The sequence below is a fragment of the Schistocerca gregaria genome, chromosome 5 (assembly GCF_023897955.1).
Source record: "Schistocerca gregaria isolate iqSchGreg1 chromosome 5, iqSchGreg1.2, whole genome shotgun sequence".
NCBI lineage: Eukaryota > Metazoa > Arthropoda > Insecta > Orthoptera > Acrididae > Schistocerca > Schistocerca gregaria.
Genome location: NC_064924.1, coordinates 364,657,675 through 364,683,316, shown reverse-complemented (window position 1 = coordinate 364,683,316; position 25,642 = coordinate 364,657,675). Strand labels below are relative to the sequence as shown.

Below are 25,642 nucleotides of genomic sequence, written 5' to 3'. Positions count from 1 at the left end.
TCTCTACAGACTTTCAGGTTTACAGTTGTAGGTTCCTACGCATTCGTTAAATAATGCCACTCCACGTAGATTCTTACGAAGTGACCCTTCGCATGGTTATTCGAAATACGTGAAGGGTTATCACCTGAAATACCGTGTGCTGAGCCTTTACAAGCTAAACAAGAGAAAGGCCCTCCACTAAACTCCAATCAAATGTGCGTGTTGGCATGCCCCTTTGCATCCGCATCCTCTGTCTTTGAGTATTACTATCAATAACTGACGAACATCATTGCATTTGAGGGTGAAGTAGTGAATCCTATGGTTGCCGAAACTGTGGTTTCACATTTTTCTATTCATGTCTCTGTAATTAGTTACAAATAAACTGTGTTACACATTCCTTATAGTGCCGTCAGGTTATAGGAGGATCCTCAGAAAATAAATATGGGGACTAGTCCATGAATGAGGAGAAACGTAGGAACTGTATCCAGAAATACTATAGTCATTTTATTGTCTAAAGTAGCTCAAACACCAACACAATTTGTACCTTTTCGAATACAGACATGCCACAACAAAAACGATAAGGATCATGTTGTATCTAACATTCATGAATCCGTCGGAAGCCACATAGCAGCCATGTAGGTAAGACGGGACATAGATATTGAGGCACACGGTTGTCAAAATAATTAGTTTCATCTAATTCGACACATCTCGTTTCTTTTCGCTCTCTTATGTCGTAAGCCGGATATTTCACATTTCTGTGTTCGCTCACACTGGCTCATTCCATTGCAAAGTGAGAGTAATCGGTCGTGGCTGCTTTTGTAATGTTGTTGTTGTTGTCTTCAGTCCTGAGACTGGTTTGATGCAGCTCTCCATGCTACTCTATCCTGTGCAAGCTGCTTCATCTCCCAGTACCTATTGCAACCTACATCCTTCTGTATCTGCTTAGTGTACTCATCTCTCGGTCTCCCTCTACGATTTTTACCCTCCACGCTGCCCTCCAACGCTAAATTTGTGATCCCTTGATGCCTCAAAACATGTCCTACCAACCGATCCCTTCTTCTAGTCAAGTTGTGCCACAAACTTCTCTTCTCCCCAATCCTATTCAATACCTCCTCATTAGTTACGTGATCAATCCACCTTATCTTCAGTATTCTTCTGTAGCACCACATTTCGAAAGCTTCTATTCTCTTCTTGTCCAAACTAGTTATCGTCCATGTTTCACTTCCATACATGGCTACACTCCAAACAAATACTTTCAGAAACGACTTCCTGATACATAAATCTATATTCGATGTTAACAAATTTCTCTTCTTCAGAAACGCTTTCCTTGCCATTGCCAGTCTACATTTTATATCCTCTCTACTTCGACCATTATCAGTTATTTTACTCCCTAAATAGCAAAACTCCTTTACTACTTTAAGTGTCTCATTTCCTAATCTAATTCCCTCAGCATCACCCGATTTAATTTGACTACATTCCATTATCCTCGTTTTGCTTTTGTTAATGTTCATCTTATATCCTCCTTTCAAGACACTGTCCATTCCGTTCAACTGCTCTTCCAAGTCCTTTGCTGTCTCTGACAGAATTACAATGTCATCGGCGAACCTCAAAGTTTTTACTTCGTCTCCATGAATTTTAATACCTACTCCAAATTTTTCTTTTGTTTCCTTTACTGCTTACTCAATATACAGATTGAATAACATCGGGGAGAGGCTACAACCCTGTCTCACTCCTTTCCCAACCACTGCTTCCCTTTCATGCCCCTCGACTCTTATGACTGCCATCTGGTTTCTGTACAAATTATAAATAGCCTTTCGCTCCCTGTATTTTACCCCTGCCAACTTTAGAATTTGAAAAAGAGTATTCCAGTCAACATTGTCAAAAGCTTTCTCTAAGTCTACAAATGCTAGAAACTTAGGTTTGCCTTTTCTTAATCTTTCTTCTAAGGTAAGTCGTAAGGTCAGTATTGCCTCACGTGTTCCAACATTTCGACGGAATCCAAACTGATCCTCCCCGAGGTCGGCATCTACCAGTTTTTCCATTGGTCTGTAAAGAATTCGCGTTAGTATTTTGCAGCCGTGGCTTATTAAACTGATAGTTCGGTAATTTTCACATCTGTCAGCACCTGCTTTCTTTGGGATTGGAATTATTATATTCTTCTTGAAGTCTGAGGGTATTTCGCCTGTCTCATACATCTTGCTCACCAGCTGGTAGAGTTTTGTCAGGACTGGTTGTCCCAAGGCCGTCAGTAGTTCTAATGGAATGTTGTCTACTCCGGGGGCCTTGTTTCGACTCAGGTCTTTCAGTTCTCTGTCAAACTCTTCACGCAGTATCGTATCTCCCATTTCGTCTTCATCTACATCCTCTTCCATTTCCGTAATATTGTCCTCAAGTACATCGCCCTTGTATAAACCTTCTATATACTCCTTCCACCTTTCTGCCTTCCCTTCTTTGCTTAGAACTGGGTTTCCATCTGAGCTCTTGATATTCATACACGTGGTTCTCTTCTCTCCAAAGGTCTCTTTAATTTTCCTGTAGGCAGTATCTATCTTACCCCTAGTGAGATAAGCTTCTACATCTTTACATTTGTCCTCTAGCCATCCCTGTTTAGCCATTTTGCACTTCCTGTCGCTCTCATTTTTGAGACGTTTGTATTCCTTTTTGCCTGCTTCATTTACTGCATTTTTATATTTTCTCCTTTCATCAATTAAATTCAATATTTCTTCAGTTACCCAAGGATTTCTAGCAGCCCTCGTCTTTGTACCTACTTTATCCTCTGCTGCCTTCACTACTACATCCCTCAGAGCTACCCATTCTTCTTCTACTGTATTTCTTTCCCCTATTCCTGTCAATTGTTCCCTTATGCTCTCTCTGAAACTCTGTACAACCTCTGGTTCTTTCAGTTTATCCAGGTCCCATCTCCTTAATTTCCCACATTTTTGCAGTTTCTTCAGTTTTAATCTACTTTTGTAATGCATGGTTAATTAACGAGTACATGATGAGTAATACAGTGTTTTACGTCTCTGAATAATGACGAAAGCAAGAGAGGAGAGAATGAATCGCATGAGAAAACGTAACCGGCTTCCATTCCGAGGAAATCATCAAACATACGTGCACAACAGTTAAATGGGTTATTACAGTTATTGCATAGTTTTTCAGAACTCTAGAGTTTACGGGCTGCTCGCCAACAGCTGTCCTATATTTCTGGCCATATTCCAGTGGCCCAAATTATTTCAAAAATATTCAAATGTGAGTGAAATCTTATGGGACTTAACTGCTAAGTTCATCAGTCCCTAAGCTTACACACTACTTAACCTACATTATCCTAAGGACAAACACACACACCCATGCCCGAGGGAGGACTCGAACCTCCACCGGGACCAGCCGCACTGCCAAATTATTTCGTGCCAGCAGAATTCATCCAGTTTTCCTCAAGCCGTTTACTAGTCAGAGCCACCAGTTAGACGCCTCGATCACGAATATTGCTTTTGTCCTGCAACCGGGCTACGGCTGATAGTTTCACTGACTTTGGGTGAAATAATCTCGCTGCTCTTGTAGAACACCTTTTCCCCATTACAAAATCCTTGATAGATATTTTACATCCCATGGTTCTAGACTTGCTTCTGACTTACGTTTCTACACCCTTCTTTAATAGCTAATTCTTTATACATCCTTTTGTTAGTTTCTATTATTGTCCATTTCATTTTAATGCACTATACAGGGTGAACGCGAACTCCACCAATCTTGATTGTTTGTTTACGGAACTTTTTCAGAATACATTACTTTTGGTTTATTACACTTATTTATTTTTATGTCAGTATTGCACTGAAAACATCTTCAAAATGGAACAAATGTTGACGGTTTGCGATGTGTGTGGTTTGGAAAAAAACATGTACCACCCAGACACGGTGATTGGTGTTAACAACAGAAGAGCTCACTTCATGATTCACCTTGAAGCATGCATTCAGCGGTGCTCGGTTCACACTCTGTAATGTTTCTCAAGCAGTGTTAGTTATACATTAACAGTGACAGCAGTATGAATAAGTTAGTTGATGGTGAGCTGCAAAGCATGTAGAGGAGAATGTTCTGTGATGTGGTCGACACCGCTGCGGGAACATCTCAAAATAGCGTCCTTGTACAGCTGTTCAATTGTATTCAGTAAACCCACCCAGGAAACCAATTACACATCAGTAAACCTACCTTAGTGCTGTGTGTATACTACCGGAAAAACAAATGTGCGACATAACTTAACAGTACGGAATTCTAGCTTGAGGGAAAAGAGCGACTATCTTGAGTGAATGGACAAGGTCGTTTCCTAACAAGACACAAAACGCACCTAGTGACATTTCCAAGACTGTGCAGATGTCTTCAGTGCAATGCAAATATAAATGAGAAAATGAACCATACGCACTTATACTGTTAATGACAACCGGAGGAATTACGGGTCCTCACACCAAAATAGAAATTCTTAGAACAGTCAACAAATTATTGGTGGATCTGAGCTTCATCCTGTAACCTTGATTATCTTCTCCTTCCAAGACTTCTCATTTAACAGATTTTGTCTTTTTTCTTTCCCTGACTCGTTTGATGCGGCCCGCCACAAATTTCTCGCCAGTGCTACCATTTCATATGAGAGTAGCACCTACGTCCTCAATTATTTGCAGCATGTATCCAATCCTCTGTCTTACTCTACAGGTTTTACCCTCTGCAGACCCCTTCAGTACCATGAAGTTATTCCCTGATGTCTTAAGAGCTATTATGTCATCCTGTGCCTTCTTCCCTTGCCTGTTCTGGGAGAACCTCCTGATTCTTTATCTTATCAGCCCACCTAATTTTCATCATTCTTCTGTATGTTATTCTTCACAAAGCAGTTTCACAGAGTTCACTTCCTAGTAAATGTATGAATGTACTTCAAAGAACGATTTTTGTTTGCGCTAGTCTATTGACTATGCCACATTTCCTTCGAGTGGTGGATGACATAACTACACCGATACGTCAGGAACACTAGGCTGCATCAAAGCTTCGAATTCTAAGACTTCGACCACACCTGGAACACCATCTCCTTCACCTTGACAGTACCAGACCATACAACGAGCGCTGTGCCATCAGCAACAATCCGAAGCCTAGGGTTAATTATCAGCGATCGCCTTACACATGATCCAGACTTTGTCCCATCCGGTAGCCGTCTGCTTCCAAGAACACCTTCCAGGACTTCACTTCGATAGTGCCGAAGCGCTGCAAACAGGGGTGAGATAATGGCTCCGTCAACAACCTCAAACATTCTACAGTGAAAGTACCAACAAACTGAGTTTCGTTGGGACAAATGTGTACGTCTCAAGGTTGACTATGTTGAAAATAAATGTGTAGATATGGAGGAGAATGTTGTAGAGTGATATTAACGTTTATTGTATTTTAAAAGACTTCAAGGGTTTTCACATAATTCGGAGGCATTACTTTTCAGCACGCCCTCTTTCATTCCCAGTAATTTGTTCCTGTAGACAGATGTATGACATTACCAAATTTATTTTGTACAACAATGCTCTCTTTGCCTCCACTAGTTAACTTTGTATGCCCTCCTGTATTTTATACAGTTTTATCTTCCCCATATCGTCTGTAGAGATAAATTATGACCATAGTGTCACATTAAAACTCTTCTTCATTTCATATTTACATCCATAACGAATCTGAGGTATGGTGCAGCTGAATCACATTCTACTAGTTATAAGTGACACTGGTGTGACTACGACATAGTACAGTAATTGATGCAAGAAACAACTCTTTTAGAAGCATCTATAACAAGTTCATTCGTCCGGCTTTGTTATTTTTTTCCATGAACTTCCTCCACAGAATCACTAAATATTCACATTTATTGCGAAATTCCTCCCTATAACGTTCTAAAATGATATTACGTACTTCTGCAGCAACGAAGTAAGCTTCTTAATGTTCTGAGTGTCAGGTTGTTAGTTGCGGGAAAAGATCTGTGGCGTGTAGGTGGCCAGTAGGTGGAGAGAAAGCCACACATTGCTAGATCACTCCTGCGACTCTGCTACCTGTTCCTTTCACCGTTTAGCTGGGGAGCAGTTCGCACAACAGGTACATGGCGTAGACTGATGTACAGGTATTCAGATTGGTATGGGAAATTTCACTAAACAACCTCATAGCGCGTTATTTTTTTCAGGTTTAGTGCCTCCTGTCGCATCAATACTAGAGGAGCAGTTACCTAATTAGGGTGGATAAATAGATACCTGTAAAACTACAGTAGTACATAGTAATTACTTGCTGTATTCAAGCAATAGCTCAGAATGGACCTCCAAATAACCTGACGTTGGTTCAGTGCTCCGAAATAAATCATCAATTTAAAGAAAATCTGCAAAAAAAGTAAAAGGCTTGTTGGGTATGAGTGGGAGACTGTGATTCTTAGTACATAATTTCACTTGTTTTCCTACTACTCTCCTCTTAGGACAAATTACTTAATCAGTGAAGTGCATTTGTTGGCTGTCTAAAAATGATCCACCTGCCATTTTCAGCACCACTTCATTTGACAGAAATCGTTTTGTGGCAGCAACAAAATCTCGAAATGCGGAAATAGGAGGTTACACGTTGCTATCTGTGTCTGACGAATTAGCTAGATGTGCCATCAAACAATTCTTCAGCTCCGCCTGTTTTCCGTTGTGTAGAATCGTCTTTGTGGATAGATGCACTGTGCCGCAGAAGGATGCCATTTTGTTAGCAGTCCAGGACTTGTCTACCGTGTCTTTTATCCAGCCAGATAAAAAGTTTACGTCAATTATTGATTTACTCTTCATCTTACAATGTACCTTTAACGGCGTCTGCAAAGGAAGCAAGATATCTGTTGAACGTCCCGTCATTACAGACAAAGCACAATTCGAATTTGGGAAGGATGGAAGATGTGATCATCCGCTACCTTCTCAGAGATCTATCCAGAAATTTGCCTTGACGAATCAGCATCCTCCTGAATAGGATTCTAGTGTCTTAACTCTGTACTACTAGCTTGCATCGTTTGATACAGGTGCAGCCTTGTTTGCCATTTCGTTTCTGACGTACATAGTGGAGCTAGTTCTTACCTCATTTAACAAATCGACACATAAAGCCAATATGACTGTTTCCCAAAAATTCATTTTTTCATTTGATTTTGTCGGCAGTCAAAAAAGTAGATATTAATAACAAGTACTTCTCATAGCTTATTTTTCTTGTAAAATGCAAACCTTTCAGTTGATGTACGTACTCTTGTCAGCTAGAAAATTATGACCACCTATCCAATAGCCGGTTTGTCCACCTTCGACGCGGATAACAGCGGCGACGCGTCTTAGCATGGAAACAATGAGGCTTTGGTAGGTTGCTGGAGGGTTTGGCACCACACCTGAAGACACATATCATTTAATTCCAGTAAACTCAGTGGGCGGGTGGGTGAGGGTGTGGGGTCGGATGAGCTCAGTTTTCTTGTTCAGTGACATCCCAGGTGTGTTCGATAGGGTTCAGATATGACGAGCTGGGGGGTCAGCACGTCAATTCGAGCTCGCCCATGTATACCTCGAACCACTCCATCATACTCCTGGCCTAGTGACATGCAGCATTATCTTGTTGAAAAATGCCACTGCTGTAGTGAAAGAAGATCATACGTGGTGTGCGATACACCTTGGCAGTCGTGGTGTCTTGCAGGAGCTGCAATGGACCCATGGATGCCAAGGTGAATGTTCTCCCGACCATAATGGAGCCGCCACCAGCTTGTCTCAATCCAGCATTACAGGTGTCAAGAAGCTGTTACCCTGGAAGACGACGGATTCGCTTCCGCCCATAGGCATGATGAAGAAGATATTGGGATTCGTCAAACCATACAACGTTCTGTCACTGCGCCAACGTGCAATGCAGATGGTTACGTGCCCATTCCACTCTTAGTCGCCGATGTGATGGTGTTAACATTGAGACATGCACTGGTCGTCCGCTGCGGAGGCCGTTCATTAGGAGTGTTTTGTGCACGGCTCTATTTTACCAGTCTGCCCAGCCTACGACGCCCGACATCTTTAATGACGGGTGGCTGTCCAAGCCCCCGGCGTCTGGACGTGGTTTCACATTGGTTTTGCCACTTGCTTAACACATTAGCCATAGCACTCCTCGAACACCCGACAAGTCGTACGGTTTCCGAAATGCTCGCGGCGAGCTTCTGGGCCATCACAATCTCTCCTCTGTCAGACTCAGATAGATCGCTCGCATTCCCCGTTCTACATATGGACAGCACACACAGTGATATTAAGTGCACCGTGCGTGGATCCGGCTACCAGTCATTCTTCGCCATGTGTCGCTGCTGTCGCCTGGACGGGTTTATATCGATAGTACGCCGGTCGTCATAATGTTCTGGTTGATCATTACGTACCTCAAGATATTTCATACAACTTTAAAAGGATTTCTCGCTGTCTTCATATATGATAAATATTTTAGAATTCCTTCATCTGACGGATTTTGCTTACTGGCGGTGGCAGCTAATCCTGTGAAATTATATAAGCACAAAAATAATTTTTCGATACAAGTAAGACTGAGTAATAATTGGGGAAAGTTACTACATCATATTTAAACAAAACTATTTTGTTTTCAACTGAGAAAGTAAAAGATACCAAAATACGAACTTCGTGGTCTATCCGGCTATTTTCCTTCATTTCTAACACATAATAAATGGAAAACACCATTAATGGTTTTTAACTTTTAACTTATGCAGTTCTATTACTCGCATGTTGGTCCAAGGATGAATAATTTGAAGATATCACTGTGTTGCACGAAGGTGTCGTTATCCCGGCGGCAGGTGTCTGCAGGACCAGTTCTGTAACTAGACACGGGCCTGTGACGAGGGAACAACATCGTCCCAGAATCCTTTCCGTTGAGGTAGTAGTCACCGCCTGTGCGTTGTCACCATGCTCCACGCTAATCAGTACAACCCATATTTGGCTCGTTTTGCGTGTCTGCAACATGTGGCGGTTTGTAGTACGTATTCCAGCCTGCATCACTCTACAATCTTCCTCTGTACCAATACAGAACATTATGATTTCTGGAAGACCTTAGCAAACTCTTCGTTTTATCTGTCGTATTCCAAGAATCTTCTTAATTCGCCTGGTATATTACCTCCTAATTTTTGAAGCAAGAAGACTACGCTACAATTGACTGGCTTGTTTGATAGAACTCCCTTTGTACCATTCTACTACTATTGTGACTACTTGCCCATTCCAGTTATGAAAGTATCCTGGTTTCAATTTACCTACAGTTTCATTCGAAGCTAATAAATTTATTTCTCTCTTGTCTCAATTTAGCCTTGCCATATTCGTCAAATTTGTCGCCAACGCTGCTATTGCGTTCTCTGTGTTGATGGTAAAAATACATATGAAATAACACAAATCTGAAATTTTCAGTTCATTTAGACTTTCTTTCAAAGTTTTATTTTTCACTGCAAATCCCTGTGCCCTTATTATTAATTTAATCTACGAATTTTGAACGAAAAATGTCATTTGTTTCAACATAGTATGCGATTCCAATGCATTATTAGTAATTTACAGCAAATGTTTCTGACCGTTATGAGCAGTTCTCTAGCGTTAGAAAAACCTCTTTTATATGTCTCGAGCTGTGAAACCATTTTCCTGGTTATTTCTTAAGTAAATTTTATTTCAACTGATACATGCGTCACCCTTTTAGCATGTCACACCACTGATGATGTAGCATCTGAATTAAATCAGGGACATGGTGGTGAAATATGGCTTGAGTCGTACTATGCCCTGCCAGTCCAAAAGATTTAGAGACTTAATTAACGAAAAAAGGAGAAAAGTGAATAGCGCAGTTTTAATGCTTCAAGTGTTAAAGCTTTCGCAACTTCAGTACAATGCACAGAACGTTTATACAAACGTGTTAAGCTGCTAGCAAAGTCTGCTGGGATATTGTTCAACTCTTGCGTCACATAGGAATGAATGGAATGAATGTTGATTTAACGCATCGATGCTCCGACATTACAGGTAAAGTTCTGCCAGGTTGATATCAATAACACCATGCCTCGTCACCTGTGATAATTTTTTCCAGAAAAGGAATGTCTTCGTTTTTCTTTTCTATCAAGTCGCTGCTGGCGCCCACGTTTTGTTGTCTTTATTCGGAAACAAGGTATGAGGGACAAACTTTGTACACTATTTTCTCTTCTTCAAAACATTCTGGAGAATGTCTCCAGAATGAAATTTCCACACTGCAGTGGATTTTGTGTCGATATGAAACTTCCTCGCTGATTAAAAACCTGTGGTGGATCGAGACTCGAACTCGGTATCTTTGTCTTTAGCGGGCAAGTGCTCTACAAACTGAGCTACCCACTCAAGACTAATGGCCAGTGCCCACAACGTTACTTCCACCAGTATCTACACTATCTTCTCAAAAGTATCCGGACACTCCCAAAACACACTTTTTCGTATTAGGTGCACTGTGCTGCCACCTACTGCCAGGTACTCAATATCAGCGACCTCAGTAGTCATTACGAAATGGTGAGAGAGCAGAATTGGGCGCTCCGCGGAACTCACAGACTTCGAACGTGGTCAGGTGATTGTGTATCATTTGTGTCATACGTCTTTACACGAGACATCCACACTCCAAAACATCCCTAGGTCCACTGTTTCCTGTGTAATAGTGTAGTAGAAACGTGAAAGGACACGTACAGCACAAATGTGTACAGGCCGACCTCGTCTGTTGACGAACAGTCCGCCGACAGTTGGTGAGGGGAGTAATGTGTAATACATCTATCCAGACCATCACACAGAAATTCCAAACTGCATCAGGGTACACTACAAGATGGGAAAACTTGGATTTGATGGTCGAGCGGCTGCTCATAAGCCACACATCACGCCGATAAATGCCAAAGACGCCTCGCTTGGTGTAAGGAGCGTAAACATTTGACGAATGGACTGTGTATAATCATTGCGTGGATGGGCGAACCACGGTACACAAAGTGGCGATCCCATAGCAGGGTATGGGTATGGCTAATGCCCGGTGAACGTCACTTGCCACCGTGTGTAATGCCATCAGTAAAATTCGGAGACGGTGGTGTTATGGTGTGGTCATGTTTTTCATGGAGGCGGCTTGCACCCCTTGTTGTTTTGCGTGACACAATCAAGTTACAGGCTTACATTGATGTTTTAAGCACCATCTTCCTTCCCACTGTTGAAGAGCAATTCGGGGATGACGGTTGCATCTTTCAACACGAACGAACTCCTGTTGACAATGTACGGCCCGTGGCGGAGTGGTTACACGACAATAACAACCCTGTAACGGCCTGACCTGAATCCTATACAACATCTTTTGGACGTTTTGGAATGCGAATTCGTGGCGGTGGACATCGATACCTCTCCTCAGTGCAGCACTCCGTGAAGAATGGGCTGCCATTCCGCAAGAAACCTTCCAGCACTCGACTGAACATATGGCTGCGAAAGTGGGCTAAGGGTGGGCCTACACCACATTGAATTCCACCAAAACCCATGGAGGGCACCATGAACTTGTAAGTCATATTCAGCCTGGTGTCCGGATACTTTCGATCACATAGTGTACCTTCCAAACTACACAGAAGCTCTCATGAGAAACTTCAAGGGCGTATACTCCTGGAAGGAAGGATATTGCGAAGACGTGAATTAGCCACAGGCAACAGGATGTTTCCAGAATGACATTTTGATTCTGCAGTTGAGTGTGCCCACCTGAGAATCGAACTTGGGACTTTTGTCTCTGGCTGCTCACAGCTGACTGATAGAAGGCATTTATGTTGTTTACAGCTGCTACTTCATGTTTTCACAATATTTGCTACCCTGATGTCGCTTATGCGCCAGAAATAAAGTCAATACCACTGCCTTAACTTTTCTCTACTTATTATTAGTTTAGTCCGACGGGCTAGAAGTGTCAGATAGTCACGTAACGGTAGCTTGAACAGTGAGTCTTACGCCTGAGCTACAAGAGTTATTGGTGTTAGGTGACGGTGTTCCTTTTTAAAGAGGGATAACTCTATCAGAAATTGGACTTAGCATCGCTTGTGTCATACACCACTATTAGTGGAATGGAAAGTGTTTCACAGAATGTGGCGAGTTGTTGGTACCATAACCCATATCTATCATTCCCTTGCAAATTGCAACAAGCAGGTGATTTTTGTAGTTTTCAGATCAAAGAATTGGTTGTTGCAGCTCGCGACGGTACGCTATCCAGTCCAAAAATAGTCACCCCTGCATAACCACTACTGCCTACATCGATTTGTATCCGCTTGTTGCATTCAAGAAGATTAAGAACGAAGTGCTCGGCTTCAAAAGAGTGTAAGGCAGGGATGTAGTCTTTCGCCCCCACTATTCAATCTGTACGTCGAAGAAGCACTGAGGGAAATAAAAGAAACCTTCAAGAGTGGGATTGAGAAACGTTTAAGAGTGGGATTAAAATTCAGGGTGAAAGGACATTACTGACATTATTCGCTGATGACATTGACATCCTGAGTGAAAATTATGTAGAATTACGTAATTTGCTGAATGGAACGAACAGTCCAATGAGTACAGAAAATGAATTGAGAGTATATCGGAGAAAGACGAAAATAATGAGAACAGCGAGAAACTTCACATCAGAGCCGTGCAAATTGCAACAAGCAGGTGATTTTTGTAGTTTTCAGATCAAAGAATTGGTTGTTGCAGCTCGCGACGGTACGCTATCCAGTCCAAAAATAGTCACCCCTGCATAACCACTACTGCCTACATCGATTTGTATCCGCTTGTTGCATTCAAGAAGATTAAGAACGAAGTGCTCGGCTTCAAAAGAGTGTAAGGCAGGGATGTAGTCTTTCGCCCCCACTATTCAATCTGTACGTCGAAGAAGCACTGAGGGAAATAAAAGAAACCTTCAAGAGTGGGATTGAGAAACGTTTAAGAGTGGGATTAAAATTCAGGGTGAAAGGACATTACTGACATTATTCGCTGATGACATTGACATCCTGAGTGAAAATTATGTAGAATTACGTAATTTGCTGAATGGAACGAACAGTCCAATGAGTACAGAAAATGAATTGAGAGTATATCGGAGAAAGACGAAAATAATGAGAACAGCGAGAAACTTCACATCAGAGCCGTGGATCAAAAAGTAGAACAAGTTAATTCAGTTAAGAGGCAGCAAACTAACTCACGACGGACGAAGCAAGGAGAACATAAAAACCGTATCAGCAATGGCAAAAATATCATACCCGGTCAAAAAATGGGGAGCTTCTCCGCACCATCGGCGAGGAAAGGAGCATATGGGAAACACTGCCAAGAAGGAGGGACAGGATGGTGGAACATCTGTTGCAACATCAGGAAATAACTTCCAAGTTACCAGAGGGAGCTGTAGAGGGATAAACCTGTAGAGGAAGACAGGGATTGAAATACATCCAGTTTATAACTGAGGACATACGTTACAAGTGCTGTTCTGAGATGAAAAGACTGGCACAGGGGAGGAGGAGCAGTTCATGGCGGGTCGCGTCGTTAAAAAAAAAATGTTCAAGCCTTTATTTTAAAAGCAGCGTTATTAGATATCTAGATATTTGCCGTTAATTCTTTGGTGAGTAGGATTTTCATCCTATAACACGGACTTTCCATAGCTGCGAGCTTTCTATTGAACAAATTCGTTGACTGTTTCCTAGTAACTTTTTCTTTGCATGATGTGAGTAATCACAGGACTCAGAGCGGCACGCAATTTAGCTCCTAGGTGAAAAGTTTAACGAATTAAGATGGTGAACAGAACACATTTATTCAGAAAGTAACTTAAATATGAAACATGTATGAAAATTCTGGTATTACGGTTACGTACGGAAAAACTGAATTCAACATAATTATTCAATGGAGTTTGGGCTGGGTCAGGAGCGCCACATCGATGCAGATACGCTAATACGCTAAGACTCATACATTTACAGAATTACCTAAAATATTATTTGCCATTTCCGAACCAAAGGTAAGACTTGAAAAATGGCTTCTGCCTCGCTGCGAAAATGAAAAACTACCCTAGACGGGCTCACAATGCACGAAGTTAATCGCATCCTGGCAAAGAACAAGTTCTGCACCCTTTGAATTGTATGAAATAATGCCAAGGTAACACTCATGAGAAACGCATAACGCGCTTCACAAATGAATTTAATGTTCAAAAAGTTCTTAACCTGAAAAACTTCAGCTACTTCCCGTCCAAAATCTCCGTTTAAGAGAGCGCCAAAGCAGCACCACGCTATGTCAGCCAGCACAGCGGCTCTGCTGCGACTATGCTCGCCAGCGCCCTGGTAACGTCTGTTTGAAATTAAATCTGCCTTGCCTCCAAGCACTGAAAGCTTCCATGTCTCAAAATCTGCCATTGGTTCAACGTCTAAAACTCTTAGCAAAAGCGTTCCTGTCGTACGAAATCACGAGGGCCTGCGGTACGCTAGCGCTTGCAGGTAACGCTCCAACACCTGTCAGCCAAAGCCGTTCCCACGCTTCTGTCGCAAAGCTACATAAAGAGAGTCCTCCTGAATTTACCCAGTTCTTGTATTGGTAATTACACCCACATTTCTGCAGTCTAGCGATCATTCATGGTTAGGACCTGTGGTTACAGATATATGGTGAGCTGAATCTCCAATTTAACGAGAATGAAAATCGAAGGTATTCAATTTTCGTTCCTCAGCGGAAAGTGAGGGAATTCGTGCTGAGAAAATAACTTTGCCAAACCTGATAAATTCACAAAATTATAAAACCTAAAAATTATATCAAAAATGGATTAAACCACACAATAACATGAAGGTTAGCTTGATTGTCACCCTTCAACCTCCGTCTATAAATTTCAGCCCCCACACTCTTCGCTCCAATACCAAATTTGTCCATTGACGACTACTTAACTTTATCGTCTTTTAGACGCCTTGTGCCATAAACATCTTCCACAGCTTATTCGTTATTCGAAGCAGCTATCTAACCTTGTGTGGCACTACATTACTTTATTGCTTATTGTTAGTGTTTTATTTCCGTATAAAGCTACCCTGAAGATAAATGCTTACACAAAAAGACATTTATCCTTGTCACAAAAGCTTTCTTACTATTACCAGTCTGTATTTACATCCTTCTGCTGCAGACAGCATTTTTGGCGCCCAGAATGGCAAAACCCTTCAACTACATTCACCATCTCATTTCCTATCTCTCTCAGCGTCCCATGATTTAATTCGACTACATTCCGTCACGGTTCACCTAGTTCAGTCCACTATATCTTTTAAGTATTTTGCCGTCATTGACAGAAATTCAAGGCCATAGGTGAACCTATTTTTCTTTTCCGTAAACCCTATCTCATTTCTAACTTTCTGGATAGATTCATTTATCCGCTGCAGATGGAATAAATGGCGGATAGTCTACAACCTAGTCTCACTTGCTTTTTAAAGGGATCTCTAGTGAAAAATGAACTAAAATTTGAAAGAAATCTTTCTGCCCTATAGAAAGGAGCACTTCATACTGAATACAGAATTGTAAAGCTTATGGACATTTTTCACTTTGCATTTGCTCGTTAATTTGGTTTGAACGTAATGGTGCACAAGTGTCACGGCTCCCTGTCTTTTTAAATTCTTCAGAATACGTGGTGTATTCTTATTTTCCTTACTTTTTTCAGTAGACGTGGGTTGAAAAACACTGATGTGTTCTAGAAGATTCTAACTACCGGATCCTAAGTCGAGGCCTATCTAGAAGACTGTTGTTTAGCTCCACCGTAGTTCTTATGATATATTTGTTTACTTCCTTCTTTCGGAATTTAAGGTGCATATATTATTTTATAGTTCTATTGCATTTTATGTGTTCTCTGCGTTACAAATGACGGAAATAAAATAATTTAAGACCGAAAGGAGCTTTCGAGGAGACCAGTTCAAAGCAACATAGAATAATATACATCATTTGCTTCAACCATTACCTGCAGAAACTGGATGTATACTCACGTAATAAAATCACAACCATTCCTTTCTGTAATGGAGCCAATGAAGCCTAAATGTTGGGATCTGCCAAATACAGATCCTCTTAGGAGATATATCCATGGTTAAACAGCTGCACAGCGGTGTGAATACCGAAAACTATACTCGTCGGGCAGACAATGGTGAAGATAGGTGTAATGGATCCAGAGATAACTTCCAGTGATGATGAAATTTCTAGGATTCATGATCTGAAAAAATAGGTGTACCTATTGGAAGGGCCAACGGCTTTGCCGCAGTACAGACACCGGTTCCTGTCAGATCACAGAACTTAAGCGCTGTCGGGCTTGGCCGGCACTTGGATGGGTGACCGTCCGGTCTGCCGAGCTGAGTTGGGCAAGCGGGATGCACTCGGCCCTTGTGAGGCAAAACTGAGAAGCTACTTGACTGAAAGCAGCGACTCAGGTTACGAAAACTGACAAACCGCTAGAGAGCGGTGTGCTGACAACATGGCCAGCCATATCCGCATCTAGCGACGCCTACATAGTGAGGACGACACGGGGGGAGTACCATCAGGGTCTTCCGAGATCTGTTAGGATGGAGTTTTACCTATTCGAAGGAATATGCTTTTATATCTGAGTGTTATTGTTCGGCTGTGTGTAACCGAAGGAGAGAAAACTGCAGAGGTTGTTTCCAAGAAGGCAACCTTAGTGTTGAAAACTGCATACTGTTGAGCTAATAAGTTCATAGATCTTTTGCGATTTTTCGGAATCCTGAATTTTTATCATTCCGTTACACTTTTCTCCTAAATGACTGAAGTAAAATTCTCCAAAATTGCCACTTATAATTACAATGATATTTTCTGCCGCTCTTGCCTGCTATTTTCGGAGAATTTTAAAATATGGTTGCTATATGTGTAATGTTTGAAGGAAATTTGTAAATGTATTTCTTATAGCACCAGCTGAATGACTTTATTGCTAACGTATGTGTATGGGATATTCGAAGATATTTGGAGTCAATATTACTTGCCCTTATTCGAGTTTCAGGAAATACTCGTAATGTGTGCGCACCAGATGGCCTGAACGCCAATAAAAAGTAAGCCTTACAGTATATTAGCCACCTAAAGAACGACGTAGTTTAATGCAAGAGACAGATGTAGGCAGCTGTAGTATGGTAGTTTCCAGCAGCTTGGTTAACAAAGTTTTATTTAGAATGTCTTTAGGCTGATACTGACTACGTCGTCAGGCTCCTTGGATTTTCGACAGTGTCCCTCGGATGGCCAGCGACTGCAGAGTTGCACTAGAGGAATCTTATGACCTTGCTTCCAAAGATGAAAATGGCGCTGCAAGAACAGTAAGTAATATTAAGAAAGAGACTTCGAAGGGGAGGCAACAAATTTTAAGGAGAAGCCCATTTCCTGTGCTATTGTAGCATGATTGCTTATATCGTAGAAATGAAAACACGGTACTTTGTAGGAGCATAATAATGTTCTTTACTTAAGTTGTGTGATTAGCTAACTTTCACTTTGCGTAGGTTTTAACCACACGCTTTACATCAACTATGTACAACACTTAAATCGTGTTCTTGGTATCGGATTCGTCTTATACATATGTGGCCAGACGACATTATCCATAAATACTTGTGGACAGAATGCACATGACAATGGTACACCATCTCATGTCATATAATAATAACTGCACCAACGAGTACTGCAGCCTGAGAACTCAAATGGTGTCACGCACGTGCCTGAAAATGACGCAACGTCAGAATTAGCTATTCGCACAAATTAAATAAAGAACATTAATGTACAGCCTACAAGGCGCTATGGTTTCGTTAGTAAAATATTTAGAGACTGTGGATTACTACAGAAACGAAATCTATGTTGTAGAATTTGTGGGTTCCTTGGAATGTTCTTTTGGTCTCTATATCTTCTATACCAACTTGCAAAAGGCTGCTATTTAGTCTTGTTGATGCAAAGACTCAAAGTACCCGCCTGCTAGATCTCTCGTTAGAAAGGACCCAGAGATTACAGAACAATAAAGTATGTATGACTAAATAGTGGGTGTTGCACTGCCAGCATCAGTTTGTAAGATGACATTCCCTGCGAAACCAGTTCCCGTAAGAACTTGTGTGTCTGTGTGGGAGTGGAGGAGGATTGCTGATCTCGAGATACAGTATGTGTGATGCGCCTTTTCATCTACATTAAAATATCAAGCTTTTTTTTCACGAATACTTTTATACACGGACTATTCCTTATTTAAATACTTTCGCTGTGCTTGTTTACATAACAATTTAACAAACTAGTACCTATCTGAAATGAACTTCAGTACCTTACGAAGAAAAGTTTCCGAGTTTACTTTCACCCCGCTGTTACGCAAGAAAATAAATAAAATATAAGGACAAAGTCGAGGTGTTGCAGCAAATACCACTAAAGTTTTCTCTTATGTCATTGTTAAATTCAGTGTTAAAAGTTTGTTGTTATTTATCTCGTCTTGTTCACCAGGATGCACTTTTTAAAAGCAGATGAACTGGAAAACGTAAAGGTACGAAACTCTTTACAATTTTATTTCATTTCTTCTTTGAAGCATATGTACAACGACCTTTTGTGACATAATATATCGTTTTCTATTCTAATAGTGACACAACATCAAGTTCAGTTTTTCATTGCAGGTACATTACACGATCCGTATTTCGCGAATTGAATAAAAATAATTTATTTTAACTTTTTTCTTACATGATGTTGAGTTTATTGATCCCTTCTCAGTCTTCATGTGATCAGAGTTGTTGTTTATAACGTAATATAACAATCATCAGAAGAACTTCGCAGAAGTTAATATGTTTTAAGTTCTTTATGTGAAGATGATTTTCCTATTAAATGAGACTTTCAGCATATACACTCGTCTCAAAACATTATGAATTAATTTAAGTAGTTCATGTGATAGCAAATGAAACTTACACACGACAGTATCCTCAAATTCGAGTATCAAGAACGTGTGCAAAGCAATGAGCAAATAATTCTGCTTGATAACCGTACACTTTGAAATAAGCAAGGAACTGTTACTGTGGTTATAACACCACCAAAGAATGGTACGATTTCCACTGTGGCTAACTTTATAGATATTGTTTCACAGACCCAGATTAAGATACTGTGAATTGCGAAAAGTTTACGTTGTTTTATTGACATTACAAATATCGATGAAGAAGAAAATGCGCGAATACAGGAATATGAAACACACGATAATACAGCAATGTTTCATTTAAATAAAGAAGAATATTACGTAGTGATGAAGTGTGAATACCATGAACTGTTCGGCTACAATACTTGCTGCTGATTCCAGTGCGTTCTTTAGTCGGTGTGTGCTGACTGGTGTCCATACATCATGTGTTGATAATTCCTTTTGTTTTTCTTCCCCCGCTTTCTAGTTACTTTCTGAGTTTCACTCCTCTGAGGTTTTGTGAATTCATATCTGATTTTCGTCGTCCCTAGCGTTCTGTTAAATGACATGTAAGTTTTACCTCTTAACCAGTGAATGTACTGCTCGCATCTCAGTACTAGACGGTAACTGGTCACGTACTGCGACAAGGGGCAGTTGATCAGAGCTTCTAATTAGCTTTCTTTTTTTCCTAACGTCATAGGAAGGTGTTGGTTGTCGTAGACGTTAAAGCTATTTAGTGAGGTATGTGAAGAAGAATCTATGTTATTCCTTCAGAGTTCAACACCTTGCTACCTAATGTTTCCATATGTACCTGTAAATCTCGAAATCACTCCGCACTAACACAGTTTACACTCATTCACAATATACCTTTGCTGTTGTTCTCATGATAAGAAGATGGCAATGGTGAACTTCCTTTTCTAGCAAATTACCATGACGCAAGTTGTTGGCTCAGTACGGCGCTGAATACACGAATATTTTTCATTTTACATCTTAATGTTCAACATTTTTTAGGTCTTCATGTCGGTTTTGTCGATTTTCGCTACCAGCGTAGTCGTAGCATTGCGAGGTGAATGATTGATCCAGCGCCGTATCACGCATGAATGTGTGCCTGAGAGAAGGACAGTGAACAGAGTTCTCGACGAAATTTCTCTCGATGCTTAGGTGAGTCGCTCGGACACGATTATGTGACGGCGAACTGTGATGCTGCGATGTTTTGCGGTGGTAGCGAGATCGACAGAGGCGGTGGTGGCGCCAGCGGCGGCGGCGGGGGCGGCGGCTGCAGGGGCGGCTGTGGGAGTGGCGGTAGGGAGGTGACGGTGGTGGCAGGCACGACGGAGGGCGCCGTGCTGATGATGACGCTGGTGATGCGCGGCGGGCCGGCGGCGGCGGGCGGCGGCGGCGACTCGTCGGACGGGGAGAGCAGGCCTTCGTCGGCGGCGACGGCGCCCACGTGGCAGGCGACGTGTGCGCGCAGGTGGTCCTTCTTGGAGAAACTGCAGCCGCAGTGCGCGCAGAGGTACGGCCGCAGGCCCGAGTGGGACTTCGCGTGCAGCGCCATGTTGCTGCGGTCCGAGAACCGCTTGCCGCACACCTGCGAAACACACAGCATTCAAGGACAGGGCGCGTAGCGCGTGTACCGCGTCACGGCATGTCCGACACCAGAGCAAACGGCACTGCTATCCCCTCCCCGCCCATATGTTCCGTGCAGGGGCCTTGTCCTCCCATGACCGAGGCCTGCTGAAAGCATAGTGCTTCTGACACTCAATTTCTTTTTCTGCGACGTATACCAATAAGGGGGACATACCTACAACTAGCCACACTTTTGTTGAATTATCATAACCGGCTTCAGGACTAAGTCTTAAGACCGCAGCGCACGTTGCTATTTCCAATAAGTGCTTCCGTCGAAATACAAGCTTAAAAGCAAGCGACTTCTAACGGGTCAGCGACGTTGTTCAACTTTCGCAGTTTTGCAGAACATATTGAGATGTAATGAAAGCTGTTGTAATAGGATGCACCTGTGAAATGGTTTCAAGAAATGGTGGTTCTAAGTCTCACGAGCCCATTAACGCAGTTTTCTACGGCGACAGTCTAGAAATTGGTAATCTTTTAATAAGTACTAGTATAGATACAAGGATTCATGCTTCTTCGGAAATGTATAATAATATATTAACGGTGAGGCACAATAGAGGTATGGAAAGCAATGGTAATGAATGGATCATTTCAGTTACTACTGATTTCTCTGTCTTAAGGTTCTTGAATTCTCTGCCGTCTACGCAGCTTTTTTATCTTCAAAAGACTATTTTAGATGTACATTTTTGTCTCGATATCTTGGACTAACAAAATGACCTTTTTTCAAAACGTAACCATTTTCTGGGAGCTTAATGTTTTTTAGTTATCTTATTTACGCTGATAGAAAGTATGTTGAAAATTACTTGTACTAAATTATTTTGTCACAGGTGGAATTTCATGAATCTCCGTAGATCACCAATGTTCCGGCTACTAGGGATCCATACACGTAGTGCAGTGGTTGCAGGGAGCGTCCGACGAGAACGAAAAAGTGGTGTAAACAACAAAAGTATATCATATAAAACTGTATCATCAGGTATAACACTACTTTCTACTTTACTAGAAAAAAAAAATCTGGAAAATAATATATTTTTCATGATTTGAAAGAGGATTACCCCCTTAATGCACTTTAAGGGTGTTTTCACCAGACTTTAATTAGAGTAATCCTAAGACGTAAAAACTCCATTATCTGTCCTATATGGTCTGTTTACTGTTGTTGAGTCGGCCATAGTGCCGCTTGTCCATCAGACTTACAATAGGGACGGTACGAAAATGCATACAGTTGAAACTTCCTGGCAGATTAAAACTGTGTGCCCGACCGAGACTCGAACTCGGGACCTTTGCCTTTCGCGGGCAAGTGCTCTACCAACTGAGCTACCGAAGCACGACTCACGTCCGGTACTCACAGCTTTTCTTCTGCCAGTACCTCGCAGATTTGCCCGCGAAAGGCAAAGGTCCCGAGTTCGAGTCTCGGTCGGGCACACAGTTTTAATCTGCCAGGAAGTTTCATATCAGCGCACACTCCGCTGCAGAGTGAAAATCTCATTCTGGAAACATCCCCCAGGCTGTGGCTAAGCCATGTCTCCGCAATATCCTTTCTTTCAGGAGTGCTAGTTCTGCAAGTTTCGCAGAAGAGCTTCTGTAAAGTTTGGAAGATAGGAGACGAGGTACTGGCAGAAGAAAAGCTGTGAGTACCGGACGTGAGTCGTGCTTCGGTAGCTCAGTTGGTAGAGCACTTGCCCGCGAAAGGCAAAGGTCCCGAGTTCGAGTCTCGGTCGGGCACACAGTTTTAATCTGCCAGGAAGTTTCATATCAGCGCACACTCCGCTGCAGAGTGAAAATCTCATTCTGGAAACATCCCCCAGGCTGTGGCTAAGCCATGTCTCCGCAATATCCTTTCTTTCAGGAGTGCTAGTTCTGCAAGTTTCGCAGAAGAGCTTCTGTAAAGTTTGGAAGGTAGGAGACGAGGTACTGGCAGAAGAAAAGCTGTGAGTACCGGACGTGAGTCGTGCTTCGGTAGCTCAGTTGGTAAAGCACTTGCCCGCGAAAGGCAAAGGTCCCGAGTTCGAGTCTCGGTCGGGCACACAGTTTTAATCTGCCAGGAAGTTTCATATCAGCGCACACTCCGCTGCAGAGTGAAAATCTCATTCTGGATGCATACAGTTGTCCGTAACTAGCCACAATCAAGAAATAAAAGAGAAGATACTAATGCAATTTATGACGAGATACAACCATTTTATAACTAAAATAATTCTCGATCGTGGTCCGTGGGTGCAGATTAGCGACATGTTGATTTATAACATGTGTAGACAAAAACCCTGCTTCAAGATCGCACATTTTCTTTACGGATTGCCAGTTTCTTCTTTAAAGACCTTTCTTGAAGTCTAGTGTTTTAGTTCTAACACTATAACAATATGTGATTACTGATTAACGTTATTTTATATAACCAACTACGATTTTTACTTTAGGTGTGGTACTTCATATTACTCACTATATATGTGTATTTTTGCATTTTATTGTGTCACGTTTAATATTTTGTTGGTAAAACCCGGATCTGTGGTTATAACAATATGTAACTTTCAACTAGTCACTGCTTTTGTATGAGGCATAAATTCTAGAAGTAACTAACAGAGTATCGAATTTATGAAACACCTAGACCATAAGCTACATACGTTTTTTATGAATTTTAGATTTCTGTTTCCGAATGTGGTCAACCTCACCAACATTTTACACAATGAACTGGAATACTACGCAACAGTCATTGGCTCATCATCTTTTGACATAAATTGTACATGTCAGAAATTCATAGTGTGTAACAAATAGCTAAGCATAAGATCACGTTGATAAAATTCTTGTCTCTCGAGATTATATTCTCTCCTCAGTAACACTTAATAGTTCCATCCTACTATTGTTGGTTAGCCACATATATATTAGTTGGCTGTCATAGCCATTGATCGAGTTTGTTGCATTTATCACCTACACCTCGGGTTACGATATTATTTCGTCCTAATATTCAACATAAAGTATTTATGTATCCTGGTTAGTAATATTGTTTATTTTTTTGGATTTAAAATAACTTTCTGTCTCCAGTAGTAATTTCCTCACATTCAGTACTTCTTATATTTTATTAATTAAAGCTCAGATAACACTTACTGTTTATTCACTATAAATGTAGTGATCTGAATATAATTTATCATATTTGTATGACATAAATTTATAAAAAAACTTAAATCGTATTTATATTCTTTATATTATTAGAGCCACGGCTGTATTAAATTTGTGGATGGTAGCGCTGTCTAACCGACAAAGTTATCGTGTAGCCATGACGCCACCACACCTCAGCCAGCTGGCTGACGGCTGTCTCATAGACACTCCACTATTTCTGGTATGAGTGATAGAAATGATATCTTGTTTCCATCCACACTTGGGCGATACATCTCTCATTGCTGTCGATAGTTTGTATAAATGAATGGCAAAATTGGCCCTATAACAGCATGTGATTAGTGATTCACGTTATTTTATATAATCAACTAAGATTTTTACTTTAGGTATGGTACTTCATATTACTCACCATATATTTTCGCATTTTATTGTGTCACGTTTTAATATTTTCCAGTTATGCCTACAAGATTTTAATTTTACCTTGGCGACATAGCTCTAACAAATACAAAGATGCGAAATGAATGTCACAAACTGAACAACATTTTAGATTGGTATGTACTGCATAATAGGAATTGAACTACTGGATGTATTTTTATTGTTCACTTTCTACATGAAGTATTCTTAATTTTTAGATCTGAAAAATGGCTCGGTAATGAGCCGGAACCGGTAATTAGTATAGAAAATTTGCGATCTTGACCTAGGATTTTTCTCGAATTACTTTTAAAATTCTCGATCATTTGAGTGTGGCCCAATCACTTCGGATATAAATTTTAGTTCTTTGCCCTTATAGCTGTTATTTATTCAGATTTCACTGTGTCTGCTATCATTTATCGTTATGATAAGCTGTTGGTTCATGTTGGGTCATAGGTACATAGTGATAGTTTTGCTATTCTGTTCCTGTTTCCTATTACACTTATGCCAATGTTTCCTTTTAACTTTATACATGACGCTTGTGTTTTGGACACCATCGGCCTTACCCTCTTGCCTGCATAGACTACAATTTGGTAGTCGCCTATCTTTATTTGTGGGAATTATTGTGCAAACAGATCTCAAAAGATTTATCACAGATAGAACTCTGCAGGAATCCTTTGGATAACAGTACATCATTATGCGACTCTGCTCCCAAAGGCGTCTAGAAGAACATGAAACACTGTAGGGAGAACCTAAATTTTTCTGGTGCGTGTAAATGCTCACTGGCCTTGTTACTGATAGATTTTATGGTACTGGATCCAGCTCAAAACGGGTTAGGGCTATGGAGTCGCTGACGAGATTGTCGTTGTGTGTCTAATGAGGGTTATATGTACCATAGAGCGATCTGCGGTGATACAGGATGTCCAACAGGGAGCGTCACTGGCGGGGAGAATATTTCCCCTCCGGTGCGAATCCTTTGTCTGCGTAGAAATGTTGTGCAAATTCTTGTTAGGCGACGCAATTCAGTGTGTTTGAAGTGGAATGGCGAGATACAATTATTCTAAAAATATACTGATGTTCTGATGTTCAAGTTAGTAAACAGAGTACGATTCATTGATCAATAGATAAATTTCGTGAATCGAGAAGTTTTCTTGAAAGGAAACTCTTGATATGGTCGAGCATGCTCTGGGAAGGTCTCCTAGAAAAACAGTTCGGCGACTTTCGCAGCAAATAGCAATTTTCTACAGGCTTGTTCAAACGACTGTAATGTTAATGAAATAAAAAAAAAATAGTGCACTGTAGAATTGGGTGCTTTAAGGAGAAACTGATCCTCATCTAAATTTCTTTTCGGACGAATCATGGTTCCACCTAAGTGGAGACGTTTATTAAGAAAATAACCTTCATTGCTTGTCTGAAAACCTTTACATAATACACAACGCACGTCAGTATGGACAACAAAGTAGGTATATGATGAGCTATTAGCTGCAAGAGAATAATGAGCTCCATATTTTACCCGGGGACACTTGACAGTGAGCGATTTGTGTAAAGTATTTGCCGACCTCTTCTTTTTCTTGAACCTTTTTTTTTACCAGTTACTTGAGATAGATTGTGCGTTCGCGACTAGGAATCTACGAGAGCACAAACAGCTAACTTCTCATTA

The 25,642-nt window shown here is 41.2% G+C and overlaps 1 protein-coding gene across 1 annotated transcript in view; it reads right to left on the bottom strand.

The window, feature by feature from the left end:
- Positions 1–18,433: 18,433 nt before the first annotated feature.
- LOC126273343 (proline-rich protein 36-like) overlaps positions 18,434–25,642 on the bottom strand; it is a 179,021-nt gene continuing 171,812 nt past the window's right edge. Inside the window, exon 8 of the mRNA XM_049976890.1 lies at positions 18,434–20,434. Coding sequence (XP_049832847.1) covers positions 20,024–20,434 — 411 coding nt within the window. The 3' untranslated portion in view covers positions 18,434–20,023. The remainder of the gene's footprint in view (positions 20,435–25,642) is intronic.